The sequence below is a fragment of the Pangasianodon hypophthalmus genome, chromosome 26, assembly GCF_027358585.1.
Source record: "Pangasianodon hypophthalmus isolate fPanHyp1 chromosome 26, fPanHyp1.pri, whole genome shotgun sequence".
In the NCBI taxonomy this organism is placed as follows: Eukaryota; Metazoa; Chordata; class Actinopteri; order Siluriformes; family Pangasiidae; genus Pangasianodon; species Pangasianodon hypophthalmus.
In genome coordinates, this window is record NC_069735.1 from 16425640 (window position 1) to 16442287 (window position 16648).

General features: G+C 39.1%; 1 protein-coding gene and 1 long non-coding RNA gene across 3 annotated transcripts; both read left to right on the forward strand.

Moving 5' to 3' along the window:
• Window positions 1-6859: 6859 nt before the first annotated feature.
• Window positions 6860-10074, forward strand: LOC113537456 (uncharacterized). Its single transcript, XR_003403761.3, has 4 exons — window positions 6860-6942; window positions 8398-8697; window positions 9411-9491; window positions 9751-10074. It is a non-coding gene; the product is annotated as an uncharacterized LOC113537456 (long non-coding RNA).
• Window positions 10075-11090: 1016 nt separating this feature from the next.
• LOC113537417 (sialoadhesin) lies at window positions 11091-16268 on the forward strand. Of its 2 annotated transcripts, none has more exons than XM_026931882.3 (10): window positions 11091-11204; window positions 11864-11930; window positions 12201-12551; window positions 12961-13200; window positions 13526-13607; window positions 13899-13929; window positions 14747-14821; window positions 15146-15232; window positions 15332-15454; window positions 15708-16268. In XM_026931882.3, the coding sequence occupies exons 1-10, from the start codon at window positions 11199-11201 to the stop codon at window positions 15726-15728; spliced, it is 1083 nt and encodes a 360-aa protein (XP_026787683.1). In that variant the 5' UTR covers window positions 11091-11198; the 3' UTR covers window positions 15729-16268. The 2 variants fall into 2 exon arrangements, with proteins under 2 accessions (XP_026787683.1, XP_026787684.1); XM_026931883.3 differs by having other exon boundaries at window positions 12204-12551.
• The last annotated feature ends 380 nt before the right edge of the window (window positions 16269-16648 follow it).

Here is a 16648-nt window from a genome sequence, read left to right on the forward strand (position 1 = left end):
TTAACTTCGGCACCTGTGCTAAGTTTTCCTTACTTTACTCAACCTTTTTTTATTCATGCCGATGCCTGTGACGTGGGACTAGGAGCTGCGCTCATGCAGAGAGATCTGGATGGCAGAGAGGTTGCTGTGGCATACGCTAGTTGGGCCCTACATAAATCGGAGAAACCTTATTCCACACCCAAGAAAGAGTGTCTGGCCGTCATTTGGGCCCTTGAACACTTTAGGCCTTACATTGAGGGTCTCCATGTCACAATCTTCACTGACCACAGTGGGCTGAAGTGGTTGATGTCCCGTCCCAACCCCACCGGCTGCCTTGCTCGTTGGTCTCTCTGCCTTCAGGACTTCGATTTTGATGTTGTCCACAAGCCTGGATCTCGAAACAAAGTGCCTGATGCGCTGTCTAGGAATCCTCTACAAGATGATGTGCCACCAATGGACCTCTTTCCTGACTATGCTGTGATTGGTGGTCTCGATCTCTGTACGCTATCTTCAGTAACTCCTACGGATCGATCTCATTTCAGACAATTACAACTTGATGATCCAATCACAGGTGATCTCCTCCGTAAAATGGAGGCGGTGCTCCAATGGGATAGCGATGAAGATGATTGCTCTCAATATTCCATTCACGATGGCCTGTTGTACTTTAACGATCCCAAACCTGCTTGTGGCATCCACCCTTTGAAATGTTTAAAGCTGTATGCTCCTACGTGTCTCAGAGGTACCTTGCTGAGGTATTACCACGATCACCCAACTGCAGGTCACCTAGGGATAACCAAAACCTTGGCCCGACTGAAACTGAGGTTTTTCTGGCCTAAAATGGCATCTGAGGTGAAGAAATATGTAACCTCTTGCACGGTTTGTCAACTAACAAAACCAAGTCAGAGAAAACCTGCCGGTCTATTGGTCCCAATTCGGCCCCAGAAACCTTGGGAGTACGTTGGGGTGGATTTCGTTGGCCCTTTGCCACGTACTCCCTGTGGCAGTGCTTATATCCAGGTTTTTGTCGATTATTTTTCAAAATGGGTCGAGATCGTGGCAGTGAAAGAAGCTATGGCTCAAGTGGCAGCGAGCAAACTGCTAAGTGAAGTGTTTGCCTATCATGGGGCCCCAACTTATCTAATTTCAGACAGAGGTTCCCCTTTCGTGAGCGACCTATTCAAATGGGTGCTCACACTCCTGGGAACAGGACATTGCCTCACAACGGCATATCACCCTCAGACGAATGCCACAGAGAGGGTGAACCGGACTCTCAAGACAGCAATTCGAGCATACGTGGATGATTAACACACTACCTGGGACCGATATATCCCACAAATTTGCTTTGCGCTACGTACAGCACCTCATGAGAGTACGGGTCAAACCCCATCCCTGATGTTGTATGGGAGGGAGCTGGACACTTCATTGGATCTGATGACTCAGCCTGTCTGGGATGGAATGGAGGAACCTGAAATCCCTTATCCCGAGAGCTTAAGATTGACATTGCAAGAGGCACATGACCATGCAAGGGCAGCCCTGTAAACCAGTCACAACAGACGGAAGCAGCACTATGACAAAAGACGTCGCTCTGTTTTTTATGCCATTGGTGACCTTGTCAGAGTGAAAACCCACCCTAAATCAGATGCTCTGGCCAATTTTACAGCAAAACTGGCACCCTTGTACTCTGGTCCATACCGTGTCACTCAAGTTTTGTCTGATGTGAACTACAGGCTTGCAAAGTTGGACACAGGACAGGATGCTGGTGTCTATCATGTGGTGAATATGCAACTTTTCCACACTTGGAATGCATGCAGCAGCCATACAACAAGTGGACCTCATGATGGGGCTGAAACACCCGATGAGGGATTGGAGGACTGTCTGCTGGTGACACAGTTGAATGAGGACCAACCTCAAGACACATGCTTTTCTCTGCCTAATGAGGCTAATTGTGACGATTTCATTGACAATGCACATGATGTGACCAAGCATGACATGAGTAGTTGTACTCACAATGCTGACACTGACATTAACACATCTTCACGACATACACGTCTTCCTGACTTTGGCGCTGATCTTGAGGGTCACCGTTACAGTCTCAGACCTAGACTGGCCCTTAGAATCACCTCAGGGTGGTCGGAAAAGAAATGGACCAACAAGCATCATACTGACAGATTGGATCTAAAGTAGTAATGTGTTTAATGGTTTGGAATGTTACTAGTAAGCTGTTGTTTCCTTGTGTAGCGATGGGAATCTAGGAAGCATGGTTCTGATTCTTATGTTTTGATGTGTTATGTTGGAAAAAAAAGAAGATTGTTTTACACTTATGGTTTGGTTTAAATGTTGTCCTTATGTTGTGTACGGCTGGGGACAGCCTTTTTCTTTCCTGCGGGGAATCTGTAACAGCCAAAACTATGTATTTGCATGCATCTCATTATTGTGCAGTGTGCCCTTTAAGAGACTGATCACTTCACTTATAACGCGCGGTATGTGGTGGTGATGTGGAAGGACTACGTGACTGTGTAGTGAGAACCACCGTGAATGATAAGCTCGGTCTGCCTTCTTGTTTTTATTTTTGTCTTTACTTTTATTTGTAATGCCAAGAAAGAATTAATCTCTCATGTATGAGGGGATCGCATTGCCGCGTACCAGCCATTAAATGTGTGGGACACCAACTCTTCTTTTTCCATCTCTTTCATTTCATGGATTTAACGAGTTATCCAGGTCAGAGTGTTACAAAGTGCAATGCAAAGCGTCGGATGCAGTGGTGTAAAGCACGCCGCCACTGGACTCTAGAGCAGTGGAGACGCGTTGTCTGGAGTGATGAATCACGCTTTTCCATCTGGCAATCTGATGGACGAGTCTGGGTTTGGAGGTTGCCAGGAGAACGGTACATTTCAGACTGCATTGTGCCGAGTGTGAAATTTGGTGGAGGAGGAATTATGGTGTGGGGTTGTTTTTCAGGAGTTGGGCTTGGCCCCTTAGTTCCAGTGAAAGGAACTTTGAATGCTTCAGGATACCAAAACATTTTGGACAATTCCATGCTCCCAACCTTGTGGGAACAGTTTGGAGCGGGCCCCTTCCTCTTCCAACATGACTGTGCACCAGTGCACAAAGCAAAGTCCATAAAGACATGGATGACAGAGTCTGGTGTGGATGAACTTGACTGGCCTGCACAGAGTCCTGACCTGAACCCGATAGAACACCTTTGGGATGAATTAGAGCGGAGACTGAGAGCCAGGCCTTCTCGACCAACATCAGTGTGTGACCTCACCAATGCGCTTTTGGAAGAATGGTCAAAAATTCCTATAAACACACTCCTCAAACTTGTGGACAGCCTTCCCAGAAGAGTTGAAGCTGTAATAGCTGCAAAAGGTGGACCGACATCATATTGAACCCTATGGGTTAGGAATGGGATGGCACTTAAGTTCATATGTGAGTCAAGGCAGGTGACCGAATACTTTTGGTAATATAGTGTATATATATGTACATACATATATATATATATATATATATATATATATATGTGTGTGTGTGTACAGTCAGGTCCGGAAGTGTTTGGACAATGACAGAGTTTTTGTGATTTTGCCTTTATACACCACCGCAATGGACTTTCAGCTTTATTTTAAGATGTTCCACAAAATATGCCATTTACCATTTAGGAATTACAGCCATTTTCAACAAAGTACCTCCATTTTCAGGGGCTCAAAGGTATTTGGACAAAGTGACATAATTGTAAATATAACCATAATTTTAATACATGGATGAAAATCCTTTGTAGTCAATGACTGTCTGAAGTCTGGAGCGCATGTTCTCAAAACTCCAATTCTGAGTTTCCTCCCTGGAGATGCTTTGCCAGGCCTTCACTGCAGCCACCTTCAGTCACTGCTTGTTTGTGGGTCTTTCTGCCTTCAGTCTTGTCTTCAGTAAGTGAAAAGCATGCTCTACTGGGTTGAGATCAGGCGACTGACTTGGCCATTGAAGAATATTCCATTTCTTTGCCTTCAAAAAGTCTTGAGCTGCTTTTGCAGTATGTTTAGGGTCATTATCCACCTGCACTGTGAAGCGGCATCCTATCAGTTTTGTAGCATTTGGCTGAATGTGAGCAGAGTATAGCCCTATACACCTCAGAATTCATCTTGCTACTTCTGTCAGCAGTCACATCATCAATAAACACCAGTGAGCCCGTTCCATTGGAAGCCATACATGCCCATGCCATAACACTGCCTCCACCATGTTTGACACATGATGTGGTATACTTTGGATCATGAGCTGTTCCTTTCTTTCTCCATACGTTTCTCTTCCCATCATTCTGGTACAAGTTAATCTTGGTTTCATCAGTCCAAAGAATTTTACTCCAGAATATGGGAGGCTTTTTTAGATGTTTTCTGGCAAAGTCTAATCTGGCTTTCCTGTTCTTGAATGTTACCAGTATTTTGCACCTTGTTGTAAACTCTCTGTATTTACATTCATGAAGGTGTCTCTTGATTGTAGATTTTGACAATGATACGCCTACCTTCTCCAGAGTATTCCTGACTTCTGTTGATGTTGTGAAGGAGTTTTTCTTCACCAAGGAAAGGATTCTGCGATCATCCACTTTAGTTGTCTTCCATGGTCTTCCAGGCCTTTTGGTGTTGCTGAGCTCACCAGTGCTTTCTTTCTTTTTAAGAATGTACCCAACTGTTGATTTGGCCACTCTTAATGTTTTTTCTATCTCTCTAATAGATTTATGTTGTTTTTTCAGCCTAATGATGGACTTCATATTGGTAGCTCCAGTCGAACAGCTGCCAAATGCCAACTCAAAACCTGATATCAACTCCAGACCTTTTATCTGCTTCATTTGTCTTGAAGTAACGAGGGAATGGACCGCACCTGGTCAATTAACTTCTTGTCAGTCAATTGTCCAAATACATTTGAGCCCCTGAAAATGGAAGTACTTTGCTTAAAATGGCTGTAATTGGTAAATGGTAAATGCCATATTTTTGTGGAACCTAAATAAAGCTGGAAAGTTGGAATAAAGCTGGAAAATAAAGCTGAAAGTCTACACTTTGATCACATCTTGATTGTTTTATTTCAAATCCATTGTGGTGGTGTATAAAGGCAAAATCACAAAAACTCTGTCATTGTTCAAATACTTCCAGACCTGACTGTACACACACACACACACACACACACACATATATATATATGTACAGTCAGGTCTGGAAGTATTTGAACAATGACAAAGTTTTTGTGAGGCCACCCATATATTTGGCATAAATTTATGTGTGTGTGTGTGTGTGTGTGCATGTACTCATTGAATAGGCCTGTGCTATTAGCGTTAGCGTGAGCCATTTGCTAACAGGAATAATTTGTTAATTGTTTACCCTGGCTACATGCAACTTGATGTGGTTGATAGGTTACACAAACTTTCAACATAGACACACAAATGTGTGTGTGTGTATAAAACATTTTGACAGACAACAGACATTTGTTCTGTCTATTCAAATCAAGAAGGTACTGTATACCCCCATGTTTTAGGTGTCTACAACCAGTTGTTTAATGGGTTTCAGCAGCCTCTTGAAATGCTCACCCTCATCCCAGTGAATAACACAAAGTCATTTCTTTCTCACAAGCACATCAGTGGAAAATGAGTGAAAGATCAAGTACAGGTATTTGCTTGAAGTCTTGGTGCATTAAGATTGCTACAATGATTGTGCATTGTTCACTATCTCCCTGGAGGGTCTGAAACGTATAAGATTTATACACCGATCAGCCATAACATTAAAACCATCTGCCTAATATTGCCTTTGTGCCCCCAAAACAGCTCTGATCTTTTTGAGGCATGGACTCCACAAGACCTCTGAAGGTGTGCTGTGGTATCTGGCACCAAGACATTAGCAGCAAATCCTGTAAGTCCTATAAGTTGTGAGGTGGGCCCTCCATGGATCAGACTTGTTTGTGCATAGTGCATCCTGGTGCCATCTCTTCCCCAGGTAAGTGACAAACACGCACCTGGTCGTCCACATGGCATAAAAGAAAACGTGATTCATCAGACCAGGCCACCTTCTTCCACTGCTCCATGGCCCAGTTCTGATGCTCACGTGCCCATTGTAGGTGCTTTCGGAGATGGACAGGGGTCAGCATGGGCACTCTGACCGGTCGGAGCCTACGTTTGTTCTGACACCTTTCTATCAGAGCCAGCATTAACTTTTTCAGCAATTTGTGCTACAGTAGCTCTTCTGTGGGATCAGACCAGAAGGGCTAGCCTTAGCTCCCCAAGCGCATCAATGAGCCTTGGGTCCCAAGGCAATGTGTCCGTGATACTGTCGCCGGTTCACCGGTTGTCCTTCCTTGGACCACTTTTGGTAGGTACAAACCACTGCATACCGGAAACACCCCACAAGACCTGCTGTTTTGGAGATGCTCTGACCCAGTCATCTAGCCATCACAATTTGGCCCTTGGCAAAGTCGCTCAAATCCTTACCCTTGCCCATTTTTCCTGTTTCCAGCACATCAACTTTGAGAACTGACTGTTCACTTGCTGCCCAATATATCCCACCACTTGACAGGTGATAATCTTTGTTATTCAGTTCACCTGTCAGTGGTTTTAATGTTATGGCTGATATATATATAATAGCTAAATGGTATATGTATAGCTAAACGGTACAGAAAGTGAGGCTGGCATGTTAGCGCATATTTCAATTGGGAAAATTTGAGTGAAGCTTGTTCTAGCGTACTCTGATGTTAAAATGCAGTTCTTTTATGCAAAATGTGTAAAAAAAAAAAAAAAAAAAATTCACACACACCTTCCCTTCAGTTCTGTGGTTTGACTGTTTCTCAACTACTTGCAAAAGAAATAAGAGGAAGAAAACTAGGGAAAAACTTGCAGTAAAACTTGCAACACATTTTTACCACACACAGAAGTGACTGAGCGTTGGTTCTCTGAATTTGTCTTTTGAAAATTAGATGGAACATCGCTTAATGAGGGTAGGAAATTGGTTATTTAAATTCTATAATGAATTTTATTTAAATACTATAGATGATTTGAACACTATAATTAAATACTATAGGTCAAATAAATCAACATAACAGATATTAATCATGAATCATATAGCACAGAAGGTCATGACTGACTGTTATTTCCCAACATCTTTTGCAATTTGTCCTTGAGCAGCTTTTTTCAGCTTTTGTTTTTATTTCTACAATTATAATTATATTATAATTAATATATATAACTACATTATAATTATAAAATGGGATTTGACCCAAACTGACTCAGAATGCATGTTTGCTGTATAAATGACAAATAAAAAGAAATCCATTCATATTGGGAATCAATTCACTCAATCACATGAATGATTCTTTCAAGTTGCCAGTGTCAACCATTAACACTTAATCTGTAAGATTTTGTCCATAAACGTGTATATCTCATAATAATCAATTTTCAAATATTTTCTCATATAATAGCCTTCGTACCGTTATATCTTTATACCACAGTGTTGCTTAATTCTCTATTCTGATTAGTCAGAAGGTGTTGATTAATTTTCTATAACAGCAGCTCTGACAGTAGTGCAGCTGTAAGTCACAGGTTTATATTAGTGCTCTGGCTCTAATACATTATCATTTCTACAGTAGCAGCTCATTCACAGGGATAATGAAGAGAATTTTATAAATTGTCATGAAGGTGCAGAACTAAAGAGGAGGCTAGACAGAGAAACCTGACTCTGAGATAAATATCTGGCTCTTAAGTTAGAAATTGTTCCTTTCTCATTTGGTGCCTTTAAGTTCAGCCAGAAAGAAGGCCAATTTGCTTTTGCATTCAGCCCTAGGCTCTGAGTTTCCCCAGGCCAGTACCACAGAAGCACTACAACACACCCATTACCCTCCGGAGTTAGCTCAGGGGCTGACACTACAATCTGGTTCGAGGCGTTCACATTTTAGGCGTCACTGTATGGCGATCTGTCTCCGCACCTGGTTCCACGCCATATACTGTTTTCTCGGACAAGCGGGCCTTTCACGACGCTAACTATAAATGGTTAAAAAGCGTGATGTGTCACTCGGTAATAAATTAAAAATAGAAATGTTTGGCAAATCACTGTGTTAAAAGAGGAATAAAACATGTGCTGATATAGGAAAATTATCCAAATTGGGGTGGTAACAGTAACTCCATTTCATCATACCATCCCCTCGTGGATTATTTTCCTATAGCAGCATGTCACGGAGTGTTGTATTCTTTATATATACACACACAACAGCCTCTAACCGATGGTGAAATAACCCCTAAACCCATAGCATTTTTTCTAAAATTTATAAACACATTTGAACAGAGTTACAGTTCTGCTTTTCTGCAGCTCTCTCTCCTGTCCTTTGAAGCTTGATGCCTTTCTTATTGTCTAAGAACAACAAAAGCATAACTAATTGTTTCCTCATTTTGTGTTTCAGGAGTTCAAAATTCTGTGGGTTAAGGGGATCTACAGTGACCATGGGCTGCAGCTACACGTATAATTCAACTAATTCCACAGTTCAAAGAGCTTTTTGGAGTAAAAGGCTGGTTACAGATATACAGCCTCTTGATCTGTCTTCAGACCAAAAGTACAGACTCAGGGTTCAGTATTTCAGAGAAAAACCACATGATTGCAGCCTCAGACTGAAGGATGTTACACAAGAGGACCAGGGGAAATATTACTGTGTTAAAAACGTCAGAATGGTTTCAAAACAAAGGAGTTTGTCTTTCAGTCACAGGTGAGCTACATCAGTTTAAACATCACGCCGAGCTTCATTATCTGATGTGAAGGATTTCTGCAGCAGCGCTGTAACACAATTACACCAACTCTCTTTACCAGATCAGGGCCTTATGTTGTTATGGCTCATGCACAAAGACAAAGAATAAGAAATAAAGGTATCAAATTGTTCCTTGTGGCCGGGGTGATAACAGAGTAAAGAGTAAGAGTAAATCTTGTGTACCTCTAGTACATATCATTTACCTGGGATGGAGCACGTGATGTACCTTTTAATTAGCTTTTAGAGTAAAGCTTTACAGGAATGCAAGTGTTCCTTTAGGCCTGATTATGTACCTTAAATTAAAGTTACACTATACTCACGTTTCCAGGTAAAAGAAACATACTAAAGGTACAACAGATGTACCCTTGAGGATACCACCCCAGCAATGACAAGTACAGTTTGGTACCTTTATTTCTTAGAGTGAGTAAGTAAAAAAAGGAGTAAAAAAAGGAGTAAATACTATTAAGTATTAAGTGACAGAATCTGAGGTGCAGCTTCTTTACTCAGACATTCAGAGCTGAAGGAATTCCTAAAAAACCCCAAACACATTCTTTATAATCTTCACACAGAGTGTTTACTGCAGTCCTACTGAAGACACGTACACAGCTCTTCAGATATGGAAAGAATCACTAAGAAAGATGAACAAATTATTTATTTCTCTTTCTCTCACACAGACGGTTCACCTGAGTCCTCCTGATGACATGTACACAGCTATGGATTCTTAGTCCATCTCTCCTGATTATGACACTTTAAAAGTGAGTGCTTCCATTTGTTCATCACTTCGCTTGTAATCACTGGATATAGCACCAGGCTGAAGAGCTTTGGAAAACTATAAACCATTAAAGCCTAAAATCAAAAGATTTAAAGCAGTTGTATGACAAGGGGACGGTTTTGGGAACAAATTATTACGTGTCCTCACCCATTAATACTCTTTCACTTTGAAATTACATAATCAGATGTACTGATTGTTCAGTATTTCCACCTTAACCTCTTTATCACAATTTCTTTTTCTAGACTGCAAGAAAGCAACAGTGAGATCGTCAACTTCGACAGCATGTTGAGCGAGAGAGAGAGAGAGAGAGAGAGTGAGAGAGAGAGAGATGCTAGAATAGTTCTGTATTTGAGCTGTGGATCAATATTGAACATTTATGAACAACATAATGTATGTAACTCCATGTGTACTGTACAACTTTATTCTTTTTTTAATTATTAGAATTTAATATTTTTATCTGCTAAAGTAACGCACTGTACTCATGCTTTATTCTTTAAATTAATCTTTCTCTGGATGAATAAAGTTATCTATTTAGTTCTATCTATCTATCTATCTATCTATCTATCTATCAACAAAAACATGTGCTGTTAACATTTGTTAACGGTTACAAAATAAACTCAGGTGAACATTACTTAGTAAGGCTCGGAAATTGCTCTCAGTAGCTTCTTTTGTAAATAATTTTGGAAATGTGTAGATAATTAATAAAATAATAAACAAATAACTTTAGCATGTTTTGAGGGTTCTTTCTCCACAAGTTAAGTTTTTACATGTAGGGCCTGTGTTTTCACTGCGAATGAGTGTCTGAATGAGTGTCTGAATGGTGACCTGTAATGAACTGGTGTCCCATGCAGAGTGTATTCCCACCTCACCCCCAGTATTCCTGGGATAGGTGTCAGATCCACTGCCACCCTATCCAGGATAAATGAGTGAGTGAATGAAATGTGTGTGATTATTTACTGTAAAGTAGCTGATCACCACTATTACTTTATTTATTTCTCACTGTAACATTCTGCAACATGACATGGGATAGTTTTATAAGAGTGTAACTCTTATAAAATGTGGCATATTTCATGTAATTTACTTTTTCTTTCCTTTTTTTTTTTTTACTAAAGTAAATTTATTAGCCAGGATTAGATATATTCAGACTTTTGCTCCATGAGGCCTACTTCCCATTTTTTTTAGACTTGTATCTCCAAATCAATCTGGAGGCATATTAACTGAAAAGAAGACTGTACTTTCGGCATATTTTTTGAGTGATAATTTGTAGCGTACTCTGATGTTAAACTGCAGCACTCCTATGCAAAATGCATAAAGGTTGGCAGGTCTGATACCAAGTCATTTAAAAAAAATTTTTGGTACATTCTGTCTCACCCCTTACCCACACCCTCCCTACAGTTCATTTGTGAAGTTTATGAGTTTAGTTTGAATATGTCTGGCCTGGACATTCAAAAGTAAATAATAGGATATAAATAAAAGTGTGTTTTGTCTCAAGTCTTCTGAGTGTTTCTCAACTACTTGCAAAAGAAGTAAGGACTGTTTCAGTAATAAATGTAAAGAAAAGAAAGGAAAAACTTGCGGTAAAACCTTGCAACACATTTTTACCACACACACACGCAGTTTGACAGGTAGAAGTGACGGAGCATTGGTTCTCTGAATTTGTCTTTTGGAAGTCAGATGTGAACATCGCTTAATGAAGGTAGGAAATTGTTCTTAGTAGATTTTTAATAGAGTTTTTATAGAACTATTTCATTTGTAGATAATGAAGAGAAAAATAAATATGTATTACCTTTTATATAATATTTTTTAGGTTTTATGGTTTAGTTTTTTGTTGATTGTCAAATACAATAGGTTATTTGCTTATTTAAATAAACTGACATAGCACATATAAGGCATGAATAATGTAGGACAGAGGGCCATGACTTGCAGTTATTTCCCAACATGTTTTGCAGTACGTCCCTGAACAGGTTTTTCAGAGCCTTTGTTTGTATTTCTTTAGATTCTGCCTCAAAGACAATTATTCATAACTGAATTATTCATGTTGAATCTACTTTTTAATATTTGTGGTGTGTTTTGGTTTTATTTATTTATTTTTTTTTGTGAATCTGAATTCTGATCTAACTCTGAAAATACTTCCTCCCTGTATATCTAATGACTCACTTCAGTGATTTGATTTGATTGAGATAGGATTGATTTGAGTACGGTTCACTTGATTTCATCCTAGATAATAGGTCATTCTTTCCATATAATAGCCTATAAAATTTATAAACATGTTTCAACAGATTTACAGTCAAAGGCAAATTTATGATATTAAAACTAAAGTGTTTTACTGTGTACATTATGATTATGACTATGCAGGTTGTATTGATGATGTCACTCAGATTGACTCCTCCCCTTTCTCTGCTGTTTCTGCTCATGATTTCAGGTGAGTCACAGCTGTTACAGTATCACCTCCAAACCTATTGTATATGGCAATGTTTTCTTCATAATAAAGCCTTCATATAAAATCTATTTTCAGTTTATTGTCATGCATTATGTCATTGGTGCGTGTGCAGCTCTCTTTAAACAGCTCTGTGCAGTGTGTTCAGTACTGCTTTTCTGCAGCTCTCTCTCCTGTCCTTTGAAGTTTGCAGCCTTTCTTATTGTCTAAGAACAACAAAAGCATAACTAATTGTTTCCTCATTTTGTGTTTCAGCAGTTGCTGTTGCCCAACAGCAGTGGAGTGTGTCTTACACACAAAACTCTATCTGTGCTGTAAGGGGATCTACAGTGACCATGGGCTGCAGCTACAAATATAATTCAACTAATTCCACAGTTCAAAGAGCTTTTTGGAGTAAAAAGCTGGTTACAGATATAGAGCCTCTTGATCTGTCTTCAGACCAAAAGTATAGACTCAGGGTTCAGTATCTCAGAGAAAAACCACATGATTGCAGCCTCAGACTGAAGGATGTTATACAGGAGGACAAGGGGAAATATTACTTCATGTTTGCAACATCAGCTGGAGAACAGTTTCAAGATCAGCATGGAGTTGAGCTTTCAGTCACAGGTGAGCTGCATCAGTTTAATCTTCACGCCGAGCTTTATAAATTCTAAACATAATTACAAGTGAAAATGCATTTATTCTTTTGCATTAAGTCCATTGGCTTCATCTAAATTTTCCACAAATCTGGGAACACTTACAGCTTTAAGCAAAGTGGATCTGAGTTCTATTTCTTAGCAGTAAGATATGAACAACTGGGAATTTTAATCAAATTTTAATGGGTTTCTATAGGTTATAGTCAATAACTTTGAAAGAAACATACAATATATTATGTCTTATGTTCACAGATAATGTGCAGTATTTTTACTAGCTACCAGGAGCAATGTTAGCCATGTTGTAATACAGTGAACATGAGCTAGTTCATGAGTTAGTAATAGAATACATTCAGAAGAATATTCATTCCTTTAATCCACAGGGCTCCGGGTGGAGATTCCTGATAGAGTGGTTGAGGGAGATGAAGTCACTCTCACGTGTAAAACCACCTGCAGCCTGACTGACACTCCAACATTCACCTGGTACAAAAATGGAATGAATTTATCCTCCTCCTCTAACCCACTCCGTCTGCCATCAGTCAGTCAGGAGGATGCAGGTGATTACCGCTGTGCTGTACAGGGACAGACTTATCGCTCCCCTGCTGTCATTCTTGATGTCCAAAGTGAGTACAGATTTATTTATTTTCTCTTATAAACGCAGAGATTACATTAACCCCATCAGTAAGAAAGCTGTAAATCCATGGACATGGTCTCTCTTGTTCTGTTTAAGTTAATAATATTATTATGTAATGAAATTTGTTCATATTTGGTAAACTTAATGATAATAATTTGTATTTTTATTCCCCAGTTCAGTTGCAATGTGTTTATTCATTCTCATATTAGCATTAAAATATGTGATATGATCACACTGCTGTGGAAATGTTTTTTAGATGTGTTTTTGTGATTTGTTTTTTAAATATTTTTTTCTTTCTATCTCTCTGTCTTCAGATCATGTCAGGATTTCCCCTGTAGCTGTTGGAGTTGTCTTCTGTGGAGTCGCAGCTCTTCTAGCTGGACTTTTCTTTATGAGGTAAAACATGGCGGCTTGGCTGTAAATGTAGGCTATGTGTGTATTCCAGTTACAAACTTTTATATATTTGTGTTTTTATATATTTTCCAAGTTTCATTGTTTCAGTTTTAATTATTCAGTGGAGCCAAACTGGAGTTTTTAGACACTGTTTTTTTCCCCCACTTAAGATATTTTACACTTCTTACTTAATGGTAGCATATTAAACATGTAACAGGTAAATTTATTAAAATAATTACATCTGGAAAGGGCATGGTTTCTTTACTTATGACAGCTTTTTTGTCCTGAGAACAGATGGAAGAGGCAGAAGACGTTTAATCATGTGGTGAGATCCTCAAAGCACATTTCTTTACCATTAAGACTTAGTGATATTTAATGATTAATCTGGGTGTTTTATGATTGAATAATGATTTGGTGAGATTATCCCTTAAAATGTTGGAATCCTAACACTTTGTCCACACAGAAAGTGTTTGTACACAGTGTACATTCTCAGTACATCATATTACATTCAGATAATCATTGCTCAAGAAAGACTACTTACAATGCATCAGCTGAATCGTAACAGTTTGTATGACTGAGCTGATTAATGACATGTTTAACTCAGTTCTGGTGTAATGTCTAAAATAAGGAAGACAAATGCCTTGAACAACTACCATCCCTTAGTTGTTCAAATGACTTGAACAACTAACGTCCCTTCCTTGACAAGCTACGGTCTTAAAAATATAAGTGGCAGACGATTTTTAAAGTGATGCGTAAAAGAAACATTTGTTAGGTTCCGGATATTTAAGCATTTTTATCTATTGTACACTGAACTAAAAGAAAATTGTCAGTCATAATGTTATAATGTTGTTTGTGAAAGGATTATTATGGTGGACCATGATTATTCAGTTCATTTTTTCAATAACAAAAATGGATTAAGAATCAGGGACTGATTCTGTGTTTTATCAAAGGCATTTTCTTTACTGTGGATTCCTTATGACTGTCACATACACGTTCACCCATATTCATCTGTACATGGTGTGAACCTTATCTTACAGAAATATCAGAGTTGCAAAATAAAACTTACGAAATGAACCCAGTTTACTTTTACACGTTCCACTGGTTATCAGTAATGACTTAAATTGTTGATGCTCTCTCTGCAGAATGCTGTGGAAGACACATACACTCCTCCTGACCCCATTTCCAGGTCCTACAATGACATGAACAACACACTTGCAGTAAGTGTCTCTTCTGTACTTCTGTACTATCTTACCATTCTGTACTATTCTGGATGACATTTGAGTGTTCATAAGTAACTCTTTAGTGTGTGTTCTCGTTATTTTCATAATGCACATTTTGTTTTCTGTCATTACAAAATAAAAAAAACATGTCTTTGAATATGCAATACATTTAATATCTTCTACATATGTAGATACTAATACCTATTAATAAATACTATTACATCATAGAATGCAATATGAGGCACAATTACTTACCTCAGACATTCAGATCTGGAGGTATTCCACAAAACACCAAACACATTCTTTATAATCTTCAAACAGAATGTTCACTCCAGTCCTACTGAAGACACATATACAGCGCTTGATGTTCAGGCCACGTCCTCCAGTGGCGTGTACGACACACTTGCAGTAAGTGTCTCCAGAGCTACACTTCATTCAGACATTCAGATCTGGAAAGAATCATTAAAAATGATGAACACATGATTAATTTCTCTTTCTCTCAAACAGAACATTTACTGCAGTCCTACTGATGACACATACACAGCTCTTGATCTTCAGACCAGGTCCTCCAATGACACGTACTCAGCTCTGGATTCTCAGTCCATCTCTCCTGATTACTACAATTTACCAGTGAGTGTTTCCATTTGTTCATCACTTTGCTTTTATTCACTGGATATAGCACCAGGCTGAAGACAACTATAAGTCATTAAAGCCTAAAATAAAAAGGTTTAAAATGGTTGTATGACAAGGGGACAGTTTGAAGAACAAATTATTGCATGTGATCTCACCCATTAATACTCTTCCATTTTGAAATTACATAATCAGTTGTACTGTTTGTTCAGTATTTCCACCTTAAGCCATTTATCACTATTTCTTTTTCTAGACTGCAAGAAAGCAACAGTGAGATCATCAACCTCAACACCATGTCAAGAGAGAGAGAGAGAGAGAGAGAGACAGACAGACAGACAGAAATGACTGATGCTAGAATAGTTCTGTTTTTGATCTGTGGATCAATATTGAACTCAATCTTTAAATACAGTGGTGCTTGAAAGTCTGTGAACCCTTTAAAATGTTCTATATTTCTGCATAAATATGACCTAAAACATCATCAGATTTTCACACAGGTCCAAAAAGTAGACAACAAGACTCCAATTAAACAAATGAGACAAAAATATTATACTTGGTCATTTCTTTATTGAGGAAAATGATCTAATATTACATATCTGTGAGTGTGAAAAGTATAAGAACATTTGCTTTCAGTATCTGGTGTGACCCCCTTGTGCAGCAATAACTGCAACTGAACGTTTCTGGTAGCTGGTGATCAGTCCTGCACTTTGGCTAGGAGGAATTTTAGCTTTAATCATATTTATGCATATTTTACCTGCTAAACAACACATTGTGCAAAAATGTGTGCCTTTAACTTTTGTACATTTTACACAATAAATTCAAGTATGATGTACAAACTCTCAGTATGGTTTATTTATAATGAGTTATAATACGTTATGGTGCACAGAGGGGTGTAGGTTAGGTTGGTGGGAACCCCTGAGCTTAAATCATCATTGGGTCCTATATATACACCATGACATGAACCTACAAATTCTCGACAAGTTCCTGAGGTCCCTGCCGCCAAAAGAGAGCAAGGCCATCAGCATGCAATCCCCCAGCACCCTCAAAAAGATGCTTGGGGCACTGGAGTGCACCCTGGCACTGGAGTGCACCCTGGCCACCCTGGCAATTGGCAGAGGGAAATGGAGAGAGTTCTTCTGCCCCCCCCCCCTGATCTCTGCCGATTGTTGTAGGTCAAGCAAATCAAGACTACTGTCT